The 26,337-nt window shown below is 42.0% G+C and overlaps 2 protein-coding genes across 4 annotated transcripts in view; both read left to right on the top strand.

The window, feature by feature from the left end:
• LOC119975888 (probable cation-transporting ATPase 13A3) overlaps positions 1 to 3,440 on the top strand; it is a 186,432-nt gene extending 182,992 nt beyond the window's left edge. For all 3 annotated transcript variants that reach the window (XM_038815806.1, XM_038815804.1, XM_038815805.1), the window contains 2 exons: positions 665 to 751; positions 2,782 to 3,440. In XM_038815806.1, coding sequence (XP_038671734.1) covers positions 665 to 751; positions 2,782 to 2,994 — 300 coding nt within the window. In that variant the 3' untranslated portion in view covers positions 2,995 to 3,440. The remainder of the gene's footprint in view (positions 1 to 664; positions 752 to 2,781) is intronic.
• A 13,441-nt stretch (positions 3,441 to 16,881) lies between these two features.
• On the top strand, positions 16,882 to 21,423 carry LOC119975447 (leucine-rich repeat-containing protein 15-like). Its single transcript, XM_038815117.1, has 2 exons — positions 16,882 to 17,033; positions 18,495 to 21,423. Exon 2 carries the CDS (start codon positions 18,500 to 18,502, stop codon positions 20,477 to 20,479), a length of 1,980 nt encoding a protein of 659 aa, XP_038671045.1. The 5' UTR covers positions 16,882 to 17,033; positions 18,495 to 18,499; the 3' UTR covers positions 20,480 to 21,423.
• Positions 21,424 to 26,337: the final 4,914 nt, after the last annotated feature.

Raw genomic sequence — 26,337 nt, 5'->3', positions numbered from 1 at the left:
TTCTTTTCCCCGAGGATAACGTTATATCATTGTGAATGCTTATCTGGGTTTCAAAAGCCAAAATTATCTCAGCAGAGGATCCTGAGTTCACAGTTTGATTGAGTCTCAAGAATCTACTAAAGGATTAGCTGTCTTTGATGTGAGAAATTTGTTTTTATGAGATTAACTGAGATTTAAAAGCGGCGAGGAGGTTTGATGAATGGACGTTTTTTTTATTATCAAGTGAGAGCTATATTAGATTGTCAGAAGTTCATTTTTTCATCTCCTTATGGCACCTGAGGTCTGCCCATGGTGGATCCTGGATGAGTGGTTATCGAAGTAGAATGGGATGTTGGGAGAGGGGATGTGAGATGGCATGGAAAGTATGAGTGGCCATGGGGTGAAGGGGCATGAGGGCTAGAGGATAAAGTCCCAGAGATTCGTGACAGGCTCTCTAATTGAACCACTTTGGCAGTCATCTGCCCCCGCTGCTGACCTCTGCTTTCCTGACTTGAGCCACCTCTGTAGCCAAAATCTGGCTCTGTGAATCATAAGAAAGCACTGCAGTCATTTTCCAAATACTTTACACAACTGCAAATTCTGAATGTTGAAATTGATAATTTGCATGCATAAATTAATTTTTCTCTTAGTCTTAATTTTCCCCACTTACTGCAATATTTCACAGACTATCCTACTTGACTTGATCCTATGGAAACATTTGTTCAAGAGACAGGGACTGGGAGTTAATCACTTCACAGCCATTTACAAACAGGTTGGACTTAATTCTTCTGTTGCATTGCTGTATTTAACATTTTTGCAAATTGCTTGTGCAACAAAAAATGTTTTTTTCTGTGTCTTTACCCTTCTCTGGTTGATATTTGTTTTTGCTTGATGTTGCCAGAAGATTCCCTTATTAATTTGCTACTTGGTAGCTTTAACCAATTTAATCATATTTGAAGGCCATAGCTTTGTAAAAAAATATAATTGACCAAGCTTGACTTTACAATTTTTTTTTAAATTTAGAGTACCCAAATCCATTTCTCCAATTAAGGGGTAATTTAGCGTGGCCAAACCACCTAGCCTGCACATCTTTGCGTTGTGGGGGCGAAACCCACGCAAACACGGGAAGAATGTGCAAACTCCACACGGACAGTGACCCAGAGCCGGGATCGAACCTGGGACCTCGGCGCCGTGAGGCTCCAGGGCTAACCCACTGCGCCACCGTGCTGCCCTTGACTTTACAAGTTAAATGTTGAGACTATTTGCGATGTGCTTCCAGTTTATTTCTAAGCAGTGCTTGCTTATTCTAAAGTGCCTTCTGCAATTGTTTCTTTCAAATAGCTATCAACTGTCAAGAAAACTGGTTTTAATAATGTGGTTCCATGTGTTGAGTTTTACAGTGATAGAATAATTCAAACTGATTTAATTTCTTTGGCACTTAAATTTTGGCATTTACCATCTAACTATTTATTGAAAAACAACAATTTAAAAAAAAGATTATTCCTGGGATGTGATTATCACTGGCAACTCAGCATTTATTGTTCGATCATAGTCATGTGAGCTTATACAACATGTCTAAGCATGTCAGGAAAAAGAGCTCATTCTGTAATTCAAAATGAACTTGCACTTCGGTAAAGTTGCTAAATATTATTAAGTTACTAAACTTGGTCATGTTATTCTTCAATTTTGTCATATGGATTTTTTAAAAAGGCATAGATAACTGAATTGAACAAAAGTACCCACATATGTTTGGATAGACAATATTGGTGATGTGTGGAATACCACTGCTCATGGTTTACTGAGTACCGAGATGTTGGGAATCAATTCACTTATTGTCAGGATATTCTCAATTATTTGAACATAATTGAAGATACTTTCTTAAGACCCACAGCCACGGACTAAGGTGCGGTAACTAATCTAATTGATAGACATCCGGGTGAATCAACAATCGGGCAGCAACCCTCCCAATTCCTCAGACAACAGGACATGTGGCCATTTGATGGCCAATCAGTCCAATTAAATCTGGGAAGAGAATCTGGCCTGGTGAGGGGAAACTCATCCTTAAAAATCCAGACAGCTGACCAGAAGGGTCCAAGTGAGCCAACCAATAAAGAAAGTGTGATGTATTTTTCTTGTTCAGGATGGGTCTGATGTTCACTGATTTAAGGTTTGATTATAATTATTATTCTATGATTATTTGCTGCCGGTAAAATGAAGCAACTTAATTTATGCCAGGCCTTGTCACATTAAAGTGTTTCACCTACTGAAAAAAACGAAGAAATGCAGGACAAATACAATAGCCATTTTGGATCCCGAAGAGATTTAATGATGATAATCTTATTGTTAGATAGTGAGGGATAACAAACGGAATGGAAAACACCTATAACATATTGTTATGGTACATTTCCTGTCTCAACTAAGGTATCGGGAATGAATGTGAGCAGGGTCCTGCTTCCGTGGTGTCATATTCAAGGCACAGTCCTCTTAAATGCCCCTAATTTGACTAAGGACGGTTCACTTAGATGACCAAACCCTTATGGTTGATTGTATTCTTAAGGTTACGTAGCCCCAACTGAAGACCTTTTCAGAAAATAGAACTGATGACAGGAATAGACTTTGAAAACATGGAAATATGTGGCATGGCTAATCATGTTGCATGCAGGAAATTGAAATGAAAATTAGGGCAAGCCTTTAGACTTCTACCACAAAGCAAGCTTTACTTGTAAATATTTTTTGTTTTTAAAACACATTTTTAATTAAATCAGCATCTTAATTTTAACTTTTTCTTTTGCATTTTTAAAGGAAGTCCTTGACCGAAAAGGCAAGAGGTGCTTATCGTTTGTCTTCTGCTCTGAAAAACAAAAACCAAGGGCCAAGTACATGCATTTAGCCCAGGAGCTGTTGGTGGATCCTGATTGGCCTCCAAAGCCTAAAACAATCACAGAAGCAAAAAAGAAACCTGATGAGAACAGTGCCAGCCAAATAATTACAATATCTGAACAGAAAATACTTTGATTCAAGTCAACAATTTAATATTTTAGCAGCAAGGTGTACTATAAAGATGATGAGAAAGGGCAATATGATTAGTCGAGATTGTATAAACTATATGTGGATAATTTGTGAACCAAAAATTGATTTTATTTGTTATGGGGAGAAGAACCATTTTCAGGTTATAGGGAAGCATGTTTTTAAAATTAATGAGATGGAGGTAAAGCAATTTTAAAATGGTTAAAACAATTGTGATTTGGCAAAAATAGATTAAATATTTTCTATTTTCAAAACAGAATTTTTTTATTAATTTGTGGTGTTCAGGTTGAAAGGTATCAATTTGAATCCAGCAAGCAAGCAAAGTAATACAGCCTGTTTGAGGCAAGGAAAATGTATGTAGTGAACTGCACGTATGCAGCTCAGCTGACCAATCTGAACACCAATTCAATTTCTACATAGTAAAGTGCAAATAAGAAAAAAATCTATTCTTGTATTACTATAGACTGAAATTCAGTATAGTGGGCTGTCCAATTTTTTTCCTGAACAAACATAAGTTTTGCTTCATGTGCAAAATTGCAGCAAAAGCCAAAATTTCTTACTGTTCTTTGCTGGCTGAAGCCAAACACAAATCAAGGGCCCGATTCTCCCCAAAAATTGATAAGTTTATTTGTGGCGGGTTTTTCAGGGAGTTTCCCACCAGCTCTGTCGGCGCGTTCCCCACCGCTATTCAATGACACTTAGTCACTTTTTTGGGCCCTGGGCAGTTTTTCACCGGCTTAGGCCACACTTAAGAATTGTTTTTAGCACTGGGGAGCTGAACTCCAAGATCCAGCCACCATTTTGAAAGGGTGCCCCGATCTCTAAGTGAGCTTGTGGGTCCCCGATACCCCCTACCTATGGGCAATGTCACCCCACCCCACCACACTCACACACACACACACCTGGGCACAACCCCACCCTCCCCAAGTGAGGACCGCCCACTATGGGGTCCCTGGGATACCCCTCTTCAGGCCCCCCCAAACCCCCATACAGCACTCCCTCCCTTCCAGGACCCCCACCCATCACCCCCCCCCCCCCCCCCAACACCCCAGAGGACCCTACTTACCTGCCCTGCACTCTCCCACCCTTCAAGCCCTTCCTCCACCCCCATTTTATGGGCAAGGCCCTCCCCCTGGCCCTTGGCAGTGTTTACCCTGGCACTCACACCCTGGCAGTGCTCCTGCTGGCTTGGCAGGATGGCAGTGCCAAGGTGCCAACTCAGCAGTACCAAGGTGCCCGTGTTCCGGGGGAGGGGCAGGGAGCCACCATGCACTTACCTTGACCATCCTGGGGTCTCCGGTGGTTGCCCCCCACCCCCCCGGGTGTCATTCCGCCTGGTCCACGTTTGTTTGGACCAGCAGTGCTCAGCGCCCGGCTGCAGTCTCCCTGGGGAGGCCGGTGAATCACAGGCGGTGGGTGGATCCCTCGCAGGTAGGTCGTAAATAGGTTTACGACCTACTTCCGGGAGCGTCGTTCGGTCATGGGCGTCCGGAATCTTGCAAGGCGCAGCGGTTCGCTGGAGGGCTTTCCTGGCATTTACAGGCCGTGTTGAGCTCAAGCGAGACCTCAATGCGGCCAGAGATTCGCGCCCCAAGTTTTGTACTGCAATTTTGCAAAGATATAGCATAAAATGTCACAAAGCAATAGCATAAATCATGCAGTATCATACAGAGTCTTTCTAGTAAGGAGCCCACTACTTTTCATGTATGAATTTTAATGGCCTGAAGATCGAGGAAGGGACACATGCAATTTGTCAATCTGTGCTCCCTGTGAGTGAAGCTCTGCGAGGAGAATGCAAGTTGGAAAATTTGGCATAATTCCTTGGAATGCTTTATTGGATGTGTGTATCCTCCTGCCCTTAGAGATGAATGATGCATTCATGCATTTTACCACATGATGGTTAGAAATACGTGCAGAAAAGATTGACAAAGATTTTATTAGAATTGAAAAAAAATAATTGTCAGGGGAAATTGAGTTGGTTTGGGGATTCTTTATTCTGGAAAAAAGGAGATTTAATAGAGGTATTTAAAATTATTTTTTAATTTTGGATGTGAGGAAACCTGTTGGGTGAGCCTGGAACAAGGAGGCATTAATAAAAAATAACCATTAAAAGATCAATTCTAAGGGCAGCACGGTGGCACAGTGCTTAGCACTGTTGCTTCATGGAACCGATGTCCCAGGAACGATCCTGGCTCTAGGTCACTGTCAGTGTGGAGTTTTTACATTCTCCCCGTGTTTGAGTGGGTTTTGCCCCCACAACCCAAAGATGAGCAGGGTAGGTAGATTGGCCATGCTAAATTGCCCCCTTTATTGGAAAAAATGAATTGGGCACTCTAAATTTAAAAGAAAAGATCAATGCTTTATTATAAATTTCTTCTCTCAGAGAGGATTGAGAACGTGGAACCCACTGCTAAATGAAGTGAATTTGGCTATTGTCTTTAGCCCTGCCATAAATCCTGTTCCCCAGGCTCTAATTCCATCTTGTCCATCTCCAACTTCCTTCATTCCACCATTGCCGACAGTGCCTTCAGCTGGCTAAGCCTATTCTCTGGAATTCTCTCCCCTAAACCTCTATCTCTTTTGCTCCTTTATTGTGATACTTCTTAATACCTATGCCTTTGACCAAGCTTTTAGCCACTTTTTCTAAAGGCTTTCTTTGGTTTGGGGTCAGTTTTTATCTAATTATTTTGCTGTGAGCTAACTTGGGGTATTTTACTACGTTAAAAATTCCATATCACTGCAAGATTTTGGTAGTTAAAGCAGACATCATGAAGCATTCAAGGGAAGGCTTGATGCAGCTATGAGACAGATAGGAATAAAACGATAGAGGGAGGAGTCGGGGAGGCTCGTGGTGTAAAAATACCAACCAAATAACCTGTCTCTAAGCTGTAGATTCTATACAATTCAATTACGTAATAACTCTAGGGAATCCAGAATTATTTCACAATAATCACTCTTAAATATTTAATTTGTCTTTTAGTGGTCATAAGTGGCATAACGTAGCCAAAATTAAGATTGTGTTAAATCACATTTGCAGCAATCCTCTGCTGTTTGCAATAATTTAATTGTTGTGGAAGTTCTTTCACTATTGAGCACTAAATCGCAAGTTCCAATTGCCTTTTATCTTAATCTAAAGTAGAAATGACAGTGTGACTTGGAATATTGTGATGTTGCTTTTAAATTATCCCGTTCAGTGTGTGAAATTGTTGGGGACTGTCGACGGTGAAATTAGAATGCCGAAACTTGTGCAAATAGGAACGTTGGTGGAAACATTAATTATTTCTGAAAGGGAACCAACGTAATATTTTACAGCGAAAGAGAAAATGCTGGAAAATCTCAGCAGATCTGGCAGCATCTGTAGGGAGAGAAAAGTGCTAACGTTTCAAGTCCAATGACTCTCAAAGCTAACAGACAGAGAAAGTGGGAAATATTAATACTGTGGAGTGAGAATGAAAGATGAGTCATAGCTCATTTTACAGCATTCGTGCTGTGGGTTCTTGGCAAAAGTAACTTCTGATTTTTATTTGGCGCAAGAAATTGAAATAGCACCTTTTTCAAGTGTTCCATATAGATTGTACTGCACATGTTTCAGATGGACAATCTTTTATTACTATCACAAGATCAAGAGTGTTCGTTATTATTCAAATCAATTTCTGTTCCCTAATACCAATCACTGGTAAAGGCATGGTTAGGCATGATAAAGTCATTTTGTTCAGATTTGCAGATGAAAAGCAAAGCATTCTTCTGCAATATTTCAGCCTGGCCAGCTACATATAGATGCAGCTCAAAATCATCTGTTTTGGAATTACAGAATTTACATGATTAGCCTTAACTTTTTTTAAATGGTTGATCATCAGTTTTGTACTCCGTTTTGCAATAAGTGCAGGGCAGAAGTGCTGCTTCAGCTGTTTCACATGGAACTGTTTTGAGAATTATTCATGATGTATGAAAGAACAAATATAGGTTGCTCATATGTAGATTCGGTCTTTGATTCCCTCCTCCAGCATCCTCCACAATGGGAGATTTCTCTGCCTACTTTTGTCAGTTTTCAATTGTGCTTATGGATATTCTGAGATTTCCAAAGAATATGGGCTGGATTCTCCACATCGCCACGCCACTTTTCTGCCCCGACCCGTCGGTGGGATTCTCCGTTACGCCGGCCGGTCAATAGGGTTTCCCATTGTGGGGCAGTCCCACGCCGTCGGGAAACCCCCGGGCGCCGGCAAAACGAAGAATCATGCCAGCGGAGAATCCCGCCCTATATATCTGCGTGAGTGTGCCTTATATGCTTGTGTTGTAAAACATCCACTTGTTTATCTATAATTTCAAACTTTGACTTGATGCCATTTATTTTTACATCAAGTGTATTTAATTTCATAAAAGTATACTCTCACACTGCATGCATGTAAAAGATTTTGGTCGAATTTGTAATCCATTGATTTTTTTTGTGAAATAAGAGTAAGGAAAGTCTGTGGGAAGTATTTTCTATGCAAAATAGCCACCTCAACCACATATGTATATACCTATTAGAGAATATAGGCTCAGTCTCTGAGATGTTTCCATCGGGGGTCACTTTAAGTTATGTGTTGGTGTGAACATCCTGTAATAGTTCCGTTTACTGCAGCAGAAGATGATGCCATGCATTTGCTCAGAATCAATCCAGAACAGTTTTCCATTAAACTAACAACCATCAGCCCGATAATAATATACATTATTATTTAGGCTACAGACTGAGGCTATAGACTCTGGAAATCCCTCTTAAAACTCTCCACCATACCTACCTCTCTTTTCTCCTTTCAGGCATTCCTTAAAATACACCTCTTGAACCCAGTTTTGTTCATCTGACCTAGTTTGAATCTGTCAGATTTAATTTGGCAAAACTCCTGTATAGGACCTTGGGGTGTTTTAATATGTTAAAGATGCTGTATAAATAGAAGGTGCTACAAATTCCTAAATCTTGTCAGAAATTACTGTAACAGTATTTTCTGCCAGTAACAATTTTTGTTTAGCATATTTTTCAGATCTAATTTTCAGCGATTGAGCAGCTTTAACACCACTCAGAATCACATTTTAAAAATGTTTTCTATGTTTAAGAGCTAAAACTAATGCAGTACCGAATCTACAATAAAAGAAAACTAAGGAAATCTTGTTGGAAAATCCTTGAAAGTGGCAAGCGCCCTTCTGATTTTTCATGATTTCATAACGTACCTTACTCGTTCTCTGTTAACTGAGAAATAACTATTGCTAAATGGAAACCAATGAACTTCTTTTTTCCTATATCACTACATCAGTAATGTAGTTGTAAGTTTAAGTTGCAACACTCCATATTCATTAAGAATTTGCAGAAAATGAAATTATTTCAATGCTTTTGAGACAAAAGTCGATAAACAACAAGCTGATAACCCTTGAATATTTAAAACTACTGGTCCTAGAACTGGATATTTTTATATAGAATATATATTCAACCATTAAAAAAAAAACTAAAATACCAGTCATTTGCTGTCTTTATTTTGTTTCTTATATTTTTATATAAATCTAAAGTACCCAGTTATTTTTTTTCCAATTAATGGGCAATTTAGCGTGGCCAATCCACCTACCCTGTGCATCTTTGGGTTGTGGGGTAAGACCCACGCAGACATGGGGAGGATGTGCAAAATCCACACGGACAGTGACCCGGGGCCCGGATCGAACCCGGGTCCTTGGCACAATGAGGCAGCAGTGCTAATCACTGCACCACCATGCCACCCTTTTATTCTGTTTCTTAATCACTTTTCTGCTGCAGGGCATCTAAAAAGGTTGAGCAGAATTTGTGTACTTCTTCCATTAGTTTGAAGTGATTTTAAGATTTTTTAGAAGCAATAAGAAGTTTTGCATGCTTCATCCAGATGGAATCTGTTGTGTTCCAGAATTTTTAAAATCTTTTATGTTGGAATTTTGGAATGCTATATTTTTTGACAATGTATGTATTTGAATAAGAACAACAGCTACTGTACACTAGGTTAGCAGTTAACTATTGAAATTGTTTATTTAGAGGACAATGAAAGCAAGACTGCTGAGAATCTGATTTTGCAAGCATTTTGCAAACAATGAAAAATATCAATTATATTTTAATTTTGAATAAACAATGTTTTGGTAATTTTATATGTTTAAATAAACCTTTATTCCTCAGGGAGTTTCATTTTAGAATATGTCAGTTGCAGGACTGTAGTTTTTTTTTAATGCCTTCAAATCTATCCCATACAATTTACAAATGATGCTCAAAAATATTTAACCAAATAAAATGTTCTAGCTTCCCGAATTTGCTTCACATCTTTAAAGTAACATTTTAAAGTATTACAACATTTTGTATATAAGATGACATTTTCTACTTGTAATTTATTCTATTTATTTTGATTTAATTCTTAATTGTATTGTATAAAATATTTGGTAGTAGATTTAATTTATGTATGGTGTAAATACGTAACATTCATTTAATTTACCTACAGCATGCTTGTGTCATGCTATTCTATGACCTCAATCTTGTAAATTCTGCTTATAGTTTATTACAAAAGAATAAACATTTTACAAATCTGTGACTGTAGCTTCAGATTATGTTTATTGTGCGGGGGGATTAAGTTAAACAAATCATTTAAACAAATCAACATTTTCTCCTAATACTCTGCCTAAGACAATATATTCATCATAATTAACCTTGCCTCATTTGCTGAAGGCTACCCAACTGGAAGCTGCGTTTGGCAGATGGAGGTAGAAGAGCAAGTGATTGCAGTCTTTAAGCTTTTCATAATGGGAGTACATGTGGGAGAAATCTGGGCACCCAATCCACAACTTTAATATTCACTCCCTTCACTACCATCTACAAGATATACTGCAGCGGGCAGCATGGTGGCGCCAAGGTCTCAGTTTCGATCCTGGCTCTGGGTCACTGTCCGAATGGAATTTGCACATTCTCCCCGTGTTTGCGTGGGTTTCGCCTCCACAACCCAAAAGATGTGCAGGCTAGGCGGATTGGCCACGCTAAATTGCCCCTTAATTGGAAAAAATGAATTGGGTACTCTAAATTAAAAAAAAGACACACTGCAGCAACTCACCAAGGCTTCTTCGACATCACCTTCCAAACCTAGGACCTCTACCTAGCAGAACAAATGCAGCAGATGCTTGGGAACACAATCACTTGCAAATTCGCCTCCCTAGTCACACACCATCCTGACTTGGAATTATCTCACCAGAGCTCCCTTCCTAACAGCACTATAGGTGCACCTATAGCACATGGACTTCAGCAGCTCAAGAAGGCAGCTGAGCACCGCCTTCTCAGGGGTGGATAGGGATGGGAAACAAATATTGGTCAAGCCAGCGATAGCCATATCCTGTGAAACAATATTTTTTAAATCAATGTCATCAAAACTACCAAATCAAGTGGATTTACATTTATATATAGATTCTTGTTCTTCACATCTAGATGTTTTTTACATACCAGACCTAAAGTGTCCTGCTCCTTGGTTCCTTGACAAACTGTTCTAAAAAAACTACCTTGAGTGCATTTTTTTTCACATTAAGGAATGGTCGGGTATTTGTAGAGGTGGATTTCATTCCTTGGTTTAGTTAGCAATTATGGTCTTTTCAGGATAAAAATGCCTGCTGCTGAGCAGATTTCCATGTTCTGACAGCATTTTTGTGAAAAGATGTTACAGTATGTTACAAGTTTCATTAGGAATAAAATATCACTTATCACATTTATCTTTGCCAAGCACCATTAGCCTGTTCATTAAATCTAATAGTATCTTTAAGTTAGCCATGGTTGGTCCACTGTAGCTTCTGATCCACCAAATCTCTCAAATTTAAATCCTTATCCTTGTGCTTAAATCTTCTCATTTGCCTTATGTTGTGGACCAGGGCTTAGAAATTCCAAACTGTATTATGACTTTCACCTGACCTGTAACTTCTATGTTGAATTTGGCTAAAAGCCTTTGCTGCCGGTGTGATCATCGGACTTCCTGGACACTTTAATCAAAACAAGATTTATTCTAAGAATGTAATGATCACATATATATCTATAAACACAGCAAGATTTTTTTATCAATTTCAAACATAAAGACACCACACAGCTACAGTAATCTATGTATATAACATCCAATGAATTCCCCCTTAGCTGTCCCAATTCAATAACAAAATCCAATAAACCAACCCCCATTTCAAGGGCGTGGCCCAGCACACTGCAGTCTCACTTGAATGGGACTGGCCCTTGCCCTGAGATTCTGATCCTGTATCAACCAGCGGATTCAAATTCCTTCCGGAAAGCAAACTATTATCTTTAAAGTTACCAAGGCAGTTAGCCACACCCAAAGTGTTTTACTGGAACAGCTTTTAAAATGAAAACATAGAAAGACAGGGAAACAACACTTCTTCTGTTGTCCATAAAAGTGAAACCCCCTCTCAGCTCCACCCACAAGATGACATAACTGAAGCCATGTGATAACACAAAAAACTTTCTTAAAGGGACACTCACATGACACTTACCAGACCTTTTCTCAGTAGCTTCTAGTCCAGCAACCCATTCCAAAATCACTTCTTTTTCTGGCCTTCATATGAATCATTCCTCCCTCCATCCATACCATTGACTGCCATTCTGTTAACCCCTCTGCCACTCCAATTCCTCTCCTTCAATATCCACCTTAAAACTTACCTCTTTTGACCAGGGATTTTGTCCGTCCTCCAAATGTCTGCTTGGTCTGGCATCCATTTTTTTCCTGATGCCCTCTGTCAATTGCCTTGACAATCTTCTGTTAAAGGTGCTATAGAAATGTAAATAAAATAAACTTTTGCTCATTCATAGAATTCCTACAGTTTGAGGGCGGCACAGTGGCCCAGTGGTTAGCACTGCTGCCTACGGTGCTGAGGACCCGGGTCACTGTCCGTGTGGAGTTTGCACATTTTCCCTGCGCCTGTGTACGTTTCACCCCCACAACCCAAAGGTTAACAGGTTAGGTGGATTGGCCACACTAAATTGCCCCTTAATTGGAAAAAAAAATAATTGATTACTCTAAATTATTTTTTAAAAAATTCCTGTACTGCATTTGGCCCATCGAATTAGCACCGACCCTCTGAAAGATCACCCTACCTTGGCCCACTCACACGGCCTAGCCTGCAATCCCACCTAACCTGCACATCTGTGGACACTAACGGGAAATTTTAGCGTGGCCAATCCACCTGACCTGCACATCTTTGGACGATGGGACAAAGCCCGAGCTCCCGGAGGTAACCCCATGCAGACATGGGAGACCGTGCAAACACCACACAGACAGTCACTGAAGGCCTGCATTGAAGCCGGGTCCTTGGGACTATGAGGCAACAGTGTTAACCACTGTGCCACCAAGCAGCCCGCACAATCCAGCAGGGGCGCGGGAGGGGGGAGGGAGAGATTACGTTTCCAAGTTTTGCATAGTCAGAACTTTGCTTAATTTCCTCATTGCCTGTTTGGTTGGTGTAATGTCTGCAGTTCTTTCCTCCTTTTGAACACAATCATGAAGTTGAAAGATTGTATCCTGCTACTTGGAAAATTGTGCAGTGGGCAGCAGTACTCTTTGCCGAAGGCTACATAATTTATAAAGCACTGCAACAAACCGACGATGATTGACGGAAGAGCCAGGTGAATGCGGTCTTTCAGGTTGCTCTGATGGGACCTAATGTGGGACAAATTCAGTGGCTTCAGAACTACTAACGTATATGTATCCACATTTATATAGATACTTGTTCTTCACATCAAAAATGTTCCTCAATGTTATTATTACTCTGTTACACCCTTGAGGCAAGAACATTCAGATAATATTTGGTATTTTTTGTAACATGCCATCATAGAACAGATTGGAGGGCAATTATTGCAGTGGACCACATTAAAAACTTGTACATGGTAGTTCAAAGTTCAATTTGCACAGAACCATTATGTTAATTATTTTGACACCAAAACTAGGCAATCTGGCCACAAGAGGACCATCAGGTAGTTCCAAAAGATTTCCTGCATGTGTTCAGCTTCCGGACCAGGGTGAGTTCCATCACGCAACCAAGAAGGTGAATTGATTGCACAGTTTGTAGATAGGCTGAAACCGCTGAACACTGCAAATTCAGTAAAGTGTTAAATGATACTGTGATGAATGCAGGATTTTAGGTATATTGGATTTTAAACATTTGGCAATTTAAGGGTAATAAGTCTGAGTTAGAGTGTGTTTGACTGCAAAAGGCATGCTTTTAAAATAATCTTGTTTTGCGGGACCAGAACACTTTTAGGAGCCAGAGGCGAAATTGAGCAGAGTAATGTAATGTTTTTTCAGCTTGGGAAAATTATGTAATTGCTGGGTGGAGCTAAGGCATTGAGACATTTTGAGAAAGCTTCTGAGTCCTGTTCCGTCCTGTAATATTCTTTGTTCTTTAGGGTTTGGCCAAGAGTGGTATCGTGACCGGTACAGGCTTGGAGGGCCGAAGGGCCTGTTCCTGTGCTATATTGTTCTTTGAGATCTGACTTGGCTAACACTGAGTCCACAAGTAAGGCAGTTTTCTCTCACAGTTGGATATTAAAAAGATTAATAGTATGTAAAGCAGTGCCGGCTTCTCAGAGGACAAGGGGGAAGTTGAAACAGTTTTTAAAAAATACATCCAGCCAGAGTGTGTAGATGTTCTAACAGGAGCCAAATCGATTCTGGAAAGCAAGTATTACTCTGTGCACTTGGAATGTAGATGGAATAGGAGATGTAAGTTTTTCCTTGCTTGTTGTTTAATTGGGAATAGACATAGTAATTAAGGGTATTGTATTTAGTGTATTTAGTAGTATTGTTTAAGGGGTCATTGTAAATTATTTTCGGGTGTGAGGTTAAAGATGTTACTATTGTGTTTATAAAGTTTTATTTTGTGATGCCAAATCTCTATTTCTTCATGAAATCACTCCTGGAGTGAAGTATTCTTTCCACACAGTCCTCCAAAATAAAATTTGGGGTTTCAGTCCTGTATCCTAGCCACAATTGGGGTCTGGTCTGGGATTGTAATAAAATTGGGGGCTCACCCATGATCTTAAGTGCAATTCCTTGATTGGCTTGGGATTATTGAATTTAAAGAAAGTGAGTGTGCTTGGTGGGCAACTGGAAAATATTGCACGAAGGCCCTAGACTCCCAATGGAGTATGTACAAATGGCTAACACCTATGCCCACATTGTGCAACTACAACTTCTTCACCTTACTTCCCTTACCACGACGTCTTGATGCATCCCCAGTGGAGGTGGAGGCAGTCTGCTGACTGCTGTCCTGTTGTCTGTGATGACCATGGTGGGCTTCCTCTAGACAGCATTTTTCAAAGTGCGGTCACAACTCACGGGTGGGTCGTGGGCGGGTGTCAGAAGGGTTGCGGAGCAGGGCGGCATGCGACGTAGTGGTTAACACTGGAACTGCGGCGCTGAGGACCCGGGTTCAAAACCCGGCCCTGGGTCACTGTCCGTGTGGGGTTTACATATTCTCCCCGTGTCTGCGTGGGTTTCACCCCCACAACCCAAAGATGTGCAGGTTAGGTGGATTGGCCACACAAAATTGCCCCTTAATTGGAAAAAATAAATAATTGGGTACTCTAAATTTATTCAAAAAAAGAAGGGTTGCGGAGCTAAGAGTCACGGTGTTCTGAATCCATCAGTCGCTAACGCAGTTTCCCAATGTCAGCATTCAGAAGCCTGCAGGGAAAATGCTGCCAAAAATGTCAATTCAGTCCTCTAGAGCTAGCAATAATGTTGGATTTCCGGTAAGCTTTGCGGTTCTCCCCCCAAAACCATCACCATCAACCCCATCCCGGCAGAGGCTCTGCTTCAAGGATGATGTGCTGTGAAACATTTGGCTAATTCCTCGACCTCTCCTGGCCAAAGCTGCAGCTCAAGTGTTTGCCCACAGGCGGTCCATCTGCACATCCACCCCACTGACATGGACTCCATGTGCTCTGCCCTTATACAGAATAATAGTCCGGTGGACGATATCGAGGGCCATACTCCCCCTCTAGAAGACCATCCTGCAGCAGAATGAGACCATCAAGCACCAGAAGGAAGCACGAGGGGCCTGACTGCTTCCTTGAGAGGGATGGTCAGCTAGAGTGAGCTTGAGATGCCCACTCCCTCTGGCGTTGACACTGATAATCGCCAGCAAGTGCCTCAGCGATGGATTGCTGTTCCTGCCGAAATGCAGGACAGATATCAAATACCAAGGCCTCCAGGACAGCCACTACCCTACCATTGCTGACCTTGGCACATTGGCAGGTGGGTGCTATCACCTTGGTCTGAAGGGCTCCTCCATCATGCCTTGCAATCTGAGGAGTGCAGCAGACATCCCTTACTGATGTTTGCAAGCTTGTCTATGCATAAGGCATGACTAGTCTACATGCTCCTCATCTGACGGCAAGGTGGCTCAGTGGCTTGCACTGTTGCCTCACAGCAGCAGGGACCAGGGTTCGATTCTGACCTCGGATGACAGCGTGGAGATGAATGTATGTGTGGGTGTGGTGGTGTCCCTTGGGCCTGCATTAAGTGAAATCCCTTTGGAAGTGTGATGGGGCTGAGTGTGCAAGTTGAGAATGATGCAAAGAGGGAGTTCCCCTGACGGAGGGCTGTATTAGCTCAGTGGGCTAGACAGCTGGCTTGTAATGCAGATCAAGGCCAGCAGCGCAGGTTGAATTCCCGTACTGGCTGAGAATTCTGAATTCTCCCTATGTGTACCTGAACAGGTGCCAGAATGTGCCAACTAGGGGCTTTTTACAGAAACTTCATTGAAGCCTACTTGTGACAATAAAAGATTATTATTATTATGGAGGAGGCACTGGCTGACTATCCCTTTTTGGAGGACATTGGTGCTGACCACCACTGCCACCACCTCCCATGCTGGATTGGTGGCTTTGTTCAGTGGTCTTTGCCCAGAACGTGGGTAGAGGACATCGTGGTGGGCCTCCACTGCACAGTGACATTGTTGCATTTGAGGGAAGCATGCTTCTTGGCGTTGGCAGCCATCATCATGAAACCCATGCCTGCTCAATCTTTGCACTAAGTGCCGCACAATACAGTGAAAATTCCCGTCATTGGTGACGACGGGGTCGCACTGCTTTCCCCGCTTGATATCAGACATTGCCGATTTCTGGGAGGATTCAATTTCCCGCTCGTGTGGATTCCAGCGCGGCGAGAATCACGGCTTGCCGCTGGGACAATCACCGCTCACTGTTTGCAACAGCGGCCGGCCCAACAGGACAGGTTCCCGCCAGCGCCGTCCACACCTGGTCACTGCCGGTGGGAACTGCACGGGAACACTGGGGGGGGGGGGCGGCCTGTGGGGGGTACCTGCACCGGGGGGGGGGGGGGGGGGGCCTCTAATGGGGTCTGGCCCGCGGCCACCGATCGGCGGGCCGGACTCTCTGAAGGAGGATCTCCTTTCTTCCGTTGCACCGCAAGGTCCATAGGTCCATCCGCAATCTTCTTGCAGGGCGGCCTCTGGGAGGACGGCAACCGCGCATGCGCAGGTTGGCGTCGGTCAACCCGCGAATGCGCGGGCGACGTCATTTACGCAGTGCCGGTCGCGTCATTTACGCGGCTCCGCTTTTACGCAGCGCCAAGGTTCGGAGCATGTAAATGACGCAACGCCGCTCCTAGCCCCCCCGGGGCGGGAGAATAAGGGACTGGGAGCGGGCTCCGATACCGGAGTGTTTCCGGCGTCGGCCCTTAGACTCCCGTTGGGAGAATTGCACCCAATAAATCCACAGCAACCCCTCCCCCAAACATGTGTAAGTTCTTAAACAAACCCTCAATATTGTTTATCTGTCATACTGTGCAGATCAAATTCATGCCATTTGTGGGATGTGACAGAAGGACTTCCTGTCCATTTCTTTATCATGTGAATACTAAAGTCACACATCCTTTTGAAAATCATGGAGTCATTGTCTTGAATTGCCTTATGCTGCGTGTTTAAGAACAATCATTTATTAAACAGATCTACTCTTCTGTGAACTGGACCCATCTTCAGTGAAGGTAAGAAAGTCAAATTTATTCATTGGTAATGTGACAGAAAATGCAATGGTGTCCGTGCAAGCAGTATAGAGGAGATTGATATTGAAGTGATCGACACAAATTAAATAACTGCAATAAGGTAGGGTGGATAGATTGCAATTGGTTTAGGAAATAAATTCTGTAGAAATGATAAGTTATAAATGGTGGAATTCTGAATATAAAAAAAGCACACAGAAAATGAAAATAAAAATAAAGCAAACTAATTATTATTGGAAAGAAAAATACATCTTAATTATTCTGGTACAACCAGTTATAATAAATAAAGAGACCAACCTCTCAGGTGCTTGTTATGTTGTTGTGCATTTTCAAACCTTATGTTCTCATTCCCTTTAACACATGGAAAAAGCCTGGTTCGTGTTCTCCGTGAATTCCAGCAATTCAGCGTAGGGTGGTGTGATTGTATTATTGGACCAGAACACTAGAATTTTTAGTTGATTGCTTTTGGAGTTTGGGAAGACTAGCGAGTTCCCCCTGTCACAAACATAGTAGCACGAGCACCAATCATTGTGTCCCTTCCACTACCTTGTTTGCGATCAGGTAATCAGTACAAATGTGACCTGAACCTAGCTTCATCTGTCCTATCCGTGGAACTCAGTTCCAAAGCAGATACAACGTTTATCCAACTGGCCCATTGTGACGAATATAAAATAAGGTTCAACAAAATGGCCAGAATTCATCATCAATACCAAAATCTAAATTAGATGATTTTTTTTTAATGGAAATTATGCAATTCTGTACTGAGAATGTGTGTGGGAGGAATTATCCTTTATTCTACTGGAGGAGAAGCATTGCACTAAGTTGAACGCTTCAAAAGTTGGTATAGTTTCAAAAACTGGAGCCAATATTGACAAATCTATGCCACACTCAAAGAGAAATGATCCAATGGACGTGTTGATCATGGGTTAGCCAAACTACACCTATCCAGGCCTAACTATATGGAAATGGGTGTTTACTATCAATTAGCCCCATTGAGGGGAACACCTTCTACCAAGTGGACTTTCATTCCTTTGATGTCTATTCTCCACTTAGATCACAATTTGCAAATAATCCTTATCAGTAGTAGAAATATTTTGTTAGGACCATTAAGAAAAACATTTATTTCATATTTGTGGAAGGCGTATTTTGTGGCAATCGCAATTTTTATGGTTCCAGATTTAGATTGACTTAAGTTTATTGTTTTTTCACTCATTATGCATTAATCTTTTCAATTTGATGATATTTAACCTCTTTAATTCCTTACCTGAAAATGTTCGAATTTAGCGTTTGACTTGTTACAATTCTGCATAAGTGCAGTAAGCTGATGTCATTACTCTATCCGTGTAACAACAAAAATGTACTGAAGAATTCTCAACTTTTGAAATACAATTTGATCTTTACTGAGGCATTCTTACTGGAACATTATCATGTCCATTCTATCTGCAGGTGAAATGATGACAGCACAGTACCTGTATATCTTTGTGAGTTTGCAGATAATCAGCCAATGTTTCAGCTGTCCTGAGGAATGTCATTGCTCCACTACTGTCGCTGAATGTGGAAATGGAAGGGGAAAAATACTCACAGAAGTACCTACAATGTTGCCGACAAAGCTATCTGTGCTAAATATTGTAAACACAAAGATAACCAGGCTAGAAAAGAACAGCTTTGCAGGCCATAGATTTTTGAAACAGCTTGTGCTGAAAGGCAGTCTCCTGACTTCTGTCTCTGAAGGAGCTTTCAATAATCTTTACCATCTTTTTTCACTTATGTTAGCAAATAGTTCATTGGAAGTACTGCCTTCTGGAGTTCTTGACAAACTGGTTAATCTTAAACAATTTTATTTAATTACGAGCAACCTTATCAAAATAGACCCAGGTCTATTTGATAATCTTTCAAAACTTAATGAACTTTATTTATATCGAAACAAACTACAAACCCTTCCAAATGGCATTTTTGACCATCTTGGTTGTCTTACTAAATTGCATTTAGGGGGGAACGTACTCCGTGCTCTTCCAGAAAACATATTTGACAAGCTAAGTAATCTTCAAATTCTTAGACTATATGAAAATAGACTTACTGATATTCCTTCAAGCCTCTTTGATAAACTATTAAATCTTACTGAGCTTTTACTTTATAGTAATGATATTGTACATATATCTAGTGATGCCTTTTCTCAATTGCAGAACCTGAATAAATTATCCATATCCCAAAACAGATTAGTTAAACTGCCACCAAGAATTTTTCATAACTTACCTTACCTGAAGATATTGTCAATTTATTCTAATGAACTAGTGCAACTTTCAGACAGCACATTTGGTAAAATGACGAATCTGGAGAAATTATTTTTATTTGATAATCAGCTTGTCACTCTTCCAGATAATGTGTTCAATAATTTGACAAATTTAAAATGGTTGGCCTTGCACCGAAACAAAATTTCCTTCCTCTCAAAGAATACATTTAGTGGACTTAATAACCTTCAAAAGCTTTATCTTGGGGAAAACCAACTTTCTGTTTTAAGTGAGGACATATTTAGTAACCTTTGGAAACTGAAGTACCTCTCGTTGTTTTCCAACCAACTTCACTCTCTTGCTGGAAACATTTTCAATAACTTGACTAACCTGGACACCATTCAATTACAGAAGAACAGGTTGCAAAATGTTCCACAAGGACTGTTCGATTTCTTACCAAATTTAGAGACAGTTCATTTGCACAATAATAGTTGGAACTGCGACTGTTGGATTTCTTATTTGAAACACTGGATTCTGGAAAACCAGCAGATTATAACTAAGCTTGATGAAATAATTTGTGTAACTCCAGTAGTTTTTTATGGCCTGCCTATTCAAACACTGAATGATAGCCAACTGAGCTGCAATTTTTCCGTGCATCCCATCCTGTCAACAAACCCAACCACCAAAACAACACAGCTCACAACGGATTCAGCCTCACTGACCAATATTACCGCAAAATTGGAGGCTCACCTTCAAACAACGAAGAACCTAACAGAACAACATTGCTCTGGGTGTACTGCACAATCAGTCACATTGCAGGCGTGGAATGTGACCGATGAATCCATTCATAGAGCTATAGATTCTACCCCCGTCATCAGGAAAAACACTCCTACTGAGACCATGAGCTTTACAACACTGGGTGATCCTTCTTCAGCCCCTGTAACCGACAGCGACTCAACATCTCCAGCAATGTTTCATAATGCAAGAATAAGAAATATTAAGAATCTGGGACATGCAAATATTCCATGCAAAGTCATTTTGTTTCTGTATATCATTCTGGGTGCCTTACAGTTATGCCTTTTAATTATTGCTTTGTCTATTCTGTTTGCTGTTCGAAAAATGTTTCTTCATCAGATGAATGCATTCACTGTACCAGTTATTCTTTTGAGGCTTTTAGAAGGTGACCAGGATGTAATAGGATAGATTTTCCTGTGTATGAATGAGGCATAAATTAATAGGCATTTGGGTGAAGAATTCATATAATAAGCCTCCACCACATTGCAAATCATGGCAGGTGATGGACACAGAGAGCTCCTTCCTTGAACAGCCAGTAATGACTTCACTTAAATGTCAATATCATTTCTTGTTTGAGATGTAGGAAATTCACTCCTTTTAAGTTTCATTGACAGCTAGGTGTCAATGGTTGCCAAATTTGATAAGCTAAGTGTAAGTAGTTTAAATCGGTGGCTGTTAATTCGATCCTTAATGCTTTTTTCGCTGGTGTTTAAAGCATCTTGCTGGAGGCTTTCTGCAAGCATTTTCTTTCGTCCACTTAAAATGACACACGATTTTGTGCCATTGGTTTCAGAACTGCTGTTTTTTTTTCTCTAGAAATTTGGAACTCTTCTGTATTAATGAAGGAGAAGAATACAATGCAGGAATGCTAGGCAGTCACAATACAGTAGAGGAATCACAGAATGGTTACAAAACAGACCGATTGTGCCATGCGGAATCTCTGCTGGAGCAATTTAGATAATAATGCTCCCCTGCCCTTTTCCGATAGCCTTGCAAATATTTTCCCTTGGGTACTTATCCAAAACCCTTTGAAAGCCGTGATTGAATCTGCAACTTGCTGTCTTAAACCACTTATCCTCATGTCACCATTATTATTTTTGCTAATCAATTTAAAAGCTGTGTCCTCTGGTTCTTGAATCTTCTGCCAATGGAGATAATTGCTCTACCTACTCTGCCTAGACCCCTCATGATTTTGAACATCTTCACCCTTTGCCTTCTGAATCTCCTCTCTAAAAAGGACAACCCCAGCTTCTGCAACTGAATATCCCATCCCTGGAAACAAGCTCACAAATCTTTACTTAGCAGTCCAATTGTAAATTTACATCATGGGAATTTTGTGGAATAACAAAAAAGAAAAGATAACTTAGCTAAAGGCGATAAATTACAGTAGCCACATTGTGCTGAGTGGTTTCAAAGGCAGAAGATGTACACAATGCCAAAAGCCAGGAAGACAAACTTGCGTTAATGTAGCACCTTTTGTGACCACGTCTCATAGCTCTTTACAGCCAGTGAAGTGTTTTTGAATTGCAGTCACTGTTGTAATGTAGGAAACACAGCCTTCACTTTTTTCGCCCAGCTAACCCCCACAAACAGAAATGTGATAGTGAGCAAATTGTCTGTTTTTGTAATGTAGATTGTTTGATGGAGAAATTTTCACCAGGAAACCAAGAATATCTCCCCTTGTGGTAGCGCAGCCTCGAAGGGGGTGAGCCTCATGGACCATGTGACCAGCTCAGGAACACATGAACACCGCCAACAGGGAGTTTGCGCAGGGAGTGGCAGCAGGATCGCGGGCAGTGTGGACCAGGGAGCCAAAGACCTGTGTATAGTGGCATGTTACCTTACTGCATTTGCCTTTCATCATTGTTGACTACTTTGTTAACTACTGGAAGCTTCCAGTGTATGTATCGCGACCTCTCCTTTGAAATAGCCCTATCTGAGAGGACAGCTGGACCTTAGTTAAGCCTCATCCAAATAAATCATCCCGACCAATACTGCACTTCATCAGTACTACAATAGGAATATGAATTTTCATTTTTGTGCTCAGGTCCTGGAATGTTCCTTGAAACCTCAATGTTTAGAGACAGAAGTAAGAGCAGTTCTAAATGAACCATGACTATATAATTACTGTAGCATAATAAATTCCATTAATTGAATTAGGTAGCTTTGCAGGCTCTGCTTCTTGTCTGAATGAAGTTTGAGACCCAGCAGCTACAAAGGACCACAGTTATCCGTTATTACCCTCTGAATGGTGGATAAGACACTGTTACAGCTGCCTTGAAATTTCATCTCTCAACCTTATCTTTTCCTGTTAGAATGAGTGCAATTTTAATTACCACTACTCATTCTCAGTCCCTTCATCCCAGCTCTCATCCATACACTTTCAACAGCTGAAATATGCTTTTTAGATTGTGGTGACCAGTGCAATATAACGCATTTTACACATGGTTGCAGCAATAATTTATAAAGTTAACCTAACTTCAACTCAATATTAAGCTTTTAACACCTCCTAACACACCTCTGCCAAGTATTACTGTGATAACTTCAGCTATTGTTAATCAGGATTCCAGACCTCCTTCATATTCCATTTTATTTTCTCAACCTTTCTCGACCTCGCCCAGCGCAGTTGTTAGCACTGCTGTCTCACGATGTCGAGGACCTGGGTTCGATCCCTGCCCGGGTCACTGTCCGTGTAGAGTTTGCACATTCTCCCCGTGTTTGCATGAGTTTCACCCCCAAAACCTAAAGATGTGCAGGGTAGGGTAGGCGGATTGGCCACACTAAATTGCCCCTTCATTGGAAACAAAAAGAATTGGGCACCTCAAATTTAAAGTAAAACTTTGCCCCTCGCTTGAGATGTGGTGATCCTCAGGTGAAATCACCACCAATCAGCTCTCCCCCTCAAAGGGAAAGTAACCTATGGTCATCTGCGGTATGACGACTTCAATTCATCCATGTATGGTTTTATAATAAGTAGGTACCCAGTAACAGTAATCAGGCCAGAGTGGCCTCCTCATCTAGTTTTGATCTCCTTTGAGGGTCTGAGAGGTCTTTTACATTTCCTCCCCCGCACCCACAAAGTACTTTAGCTTTTAAATCTTTTTTTTGCCGCTCCCAGTTGATTGGGACCATGTTAACTTGACAGACCAAGGCATTCCACTATATTGGCCATTGTCAAACTCAGGGGCACGACCCGTGGACGGGTGACGGGAGGGTCACAGAGCCATCCGTCGCGGCGCTCCCGATTGCGCAAATCCGCGCGCAACAGCTGCAGCTGTTAATAATGCTGGCTGTGAGCAACCTTCAAAATGGCTAGGAACAGATTTTTAAAAAAATTTGGCCGCACTGCGCATGCGTGCCTGATCATCGGTGAGCATGCACAAAATGCACATACGCACCGATGATTGGGCACGCATGCGAAGTGCGGCCGCATTTCTTTTTATATATGGTAGCAGCTTTTTTTCTAAAGTTCGGGGGGGCCAAAGGGACCAAAAGGACAAAGGGATCATTGGGGCCAAAGGGACCCAAAACCATTTCCTCCATTTTTGTCAGCAACTAACAAGGTAAGAGAAAATGGTGGGTTGCGAAGGTCGGCTGGGTTGGGTCCCGAAGGTTAGCCGGTTGGTAAAAATGGGTCCCCAGAAAAACAGTTTGAAAACACTGCACTATATAGCCTGGCCTAAGCCTCTTGGATCATTCTGCGTGCAACATCAACATGAGTATTCAATGTCTCATGCTGAAAGATCACTAACCATAGGAAGAAGGCCCAGTTAATGAAATACCTTTGCCTGCTTTAGAGACAGATTATAGACTTCCATTGACAAATGTTCTTCCAAGCACCCCATTCAACTATTGCATTAACCATCCTGTCTACAACCTCAGGATGTCATAAGCAGATACAATTAACTTGCATTGCATTTACTCAACTGCCATTAATGACACTGCTGCCATCTACTGTTACATTGACCAATTACATATACTCTGGACACAACACAACATCATTGCTGCCAAATGTTATTTCCTTAACTGTAACGTTTATCTGTCTGATGTTTAACATCCATTGTTTTCCCTCGGGGAAACAGTAGTGATTTATATCTGACCCCGGGCTACCTGCTCCAATGGCAAGACTGTGAGGTGCATTGTGCCTCTTCAGATTGAGGTTGCACTAAAGTTTTTGTATATTGGGTGCAAAAGCAGTCCATCGACTAACCCCAAAATGTGCTCACTCGAAGCAATTACTATTGCAATCGGCCTGTTCATTATAATGTGCTAGCCGTTTTAGTTGTTTAGTTTAGAAGTCATTTTATGCCTGATGTAAATGCTTAATTTAGATCCAAATGAATTAAACGCCAGTTTATATAATGCTTTTATTAAAATGAGCAATCTGCTGTTTGATTGTGTTACTTTATTTGAATTGGTTTAATAAATATGTGCAAAATAGAATATGAGGGTGTCCTTTATGTTCAGATTATGTTGGGGGGGGTCAGTTTGTGATGGTTTTACAATATCCACATTGCAATGAAAATATGCTCCATCATCTGAAAACCTGAGTTGAACTGTTAAAACCAAAGACTTATGAAATGTAGAGATGGAGGTGACTTGAGCTTGCAGTTGAAGGCGGCTACCCCAATTTCCACCATAGTACATTCACATTTCAATCCACTGCGATGGCCACAGCATTTCTGCACAGATCCCTCAAGGCCAATGACATGAGGAATATGAACCAGATATTCCATTCCAATTAGCAAGGCAATCGCCCAACTGATGCAACTAGTGAAGACAAACCATTAAACTAATCATTTGGAAGTTAGGACCCTAGCTGTGAGGGGATCCCTCAAACTAATCGAGCGAGAGTGGAAATGCCTTAAACCCAATCACTTGAACACTAGGAGGGGGATTCCCAGACATGACCTGATTAAAGTTGCAATGGGGACTGTGGTGAACCACTGTGTACGCCTGTATTAGGGGATATAAGGTAGGACCTGAACTACAGGTTTGCCTGTAGCCCCTGCGGCTGGCTCCGCCCACTAGGAGCTGTATAAAAATGCGTATCCTCCATTGATCTGCCATTTCGCCAGCTGCAGCAGGAGGCCACACATCTGACTGCAATAAAGCCACAGTTGTACCCAACCTTAGTCTTTGTGCAATTGATTGTGCATCAACTTATTGCAGTCAGATTTTCAACAAGATGGATATCAGAATCAAACCAGATTGCCTGCAGCTGGATCCGCACTCGCCCGATGCCAGGAAGGACTTTAATCACTGGCTGGCTTGTTTCGAGGCTTACATCAACGCAGCGACAACCACACCGATGGAGGCTCAGAAGATACAGGTCTTGTATTCCAGGTTGAGCTCAAGCGTGTTCCCATTGATCCAGGACACCCCGAATTACGTGGAAGCCATGGCACTCCTTAAAGAGAAGTACACGGAGAAAGCGAACACGCTCTTCACCAGGCACGTACTCGCCACTCGCTCTCAACTCCCTGGTGAGTCCATCGAAGACTTCTGGCGGGCCCTAATCCCACTCATCCAGGACTGTGACTGTCAGGCCGTTACGGCCACCGAACATTCTAATCTCCTCATGCGCGATGCGTTTGCAACGGGGATTGGGTCAGACCCCATCCGACAACGACTGTTGGAAAGGACCACGCTCGACCTAACGGAGACACAAACTTTAGCGCTCTCCATGACGGTCGCCTCTCGTAATGTTCAGGCCTACCCCCCTTGCTGCGCGGCCCACCCCATCTATCCCTCCTGGACCCCGCAAACGACCCCCCCCAGCTGGGGCCCTGCCTAGCCAATATGCCTGCGCCATACGCCAATCCGCGCACCCCAGGGGTCCCTGCTGCTACTTCTGCGGCCAACAGAAGCACGCCCACCAACGCTGCCTGGCCTGTGCCGCAACTTGCAAGTCTTGTAGCAAAAAGGGCCACTTCGCCGCAGTGTGCCAGGCCCGCGCAGCCGCCGCTATTGCCCCCTCCCCCCTGCCAAACGCACAATGGTGAAAATCAACGGCCACGTGACCTCTTGCCTGCTGGACACCGGGAGCACCAAAACCTTCATACACCCGGATATTGTAAGGCGCTGCTCCCTCACGGTCCACCCCGCCAATCAAATTATCTCCCTGGCCTCCGGATCCCGCTCTGTCCCGATCCGAGGGTTCTGTATGGTCACTCTCACAGTCCAGGGCGTAGAATTCGGCAACTTCCATCTCTACGTCCTCCCTAACCTCTGCGCTGCACCATTGCTGGGCCTGGATTTCCAGT

This window comes from Scyliorhinus canicula, chromosome 13, assembly GCF_902713615.1.
Source record: "Scyliorhinus canicula chromosome 13, sScyCan1.1, whole genome shotgun sequence".
Classification (NCBI taxonomy): domain Eukaryota; kingdom Metazoa; phylum Chordata; class Chondrichthyes; order Carcharhiniformes; family Scyliorhinidae; genus Scyliorhinus; species Scyliorhinus canicula.
This window is presented reverse-complemented; position numbering and strand designations above follow the sequence as displayed.

Coding starts and splice junctions, on each gene's coding strand:
- LOC119975447 (XM_038815117.1), top strand. CDS start 18,500: ATGATGACAGCACAGTACCTGTATATCTTTGTGAGTTTGCAGATAATC.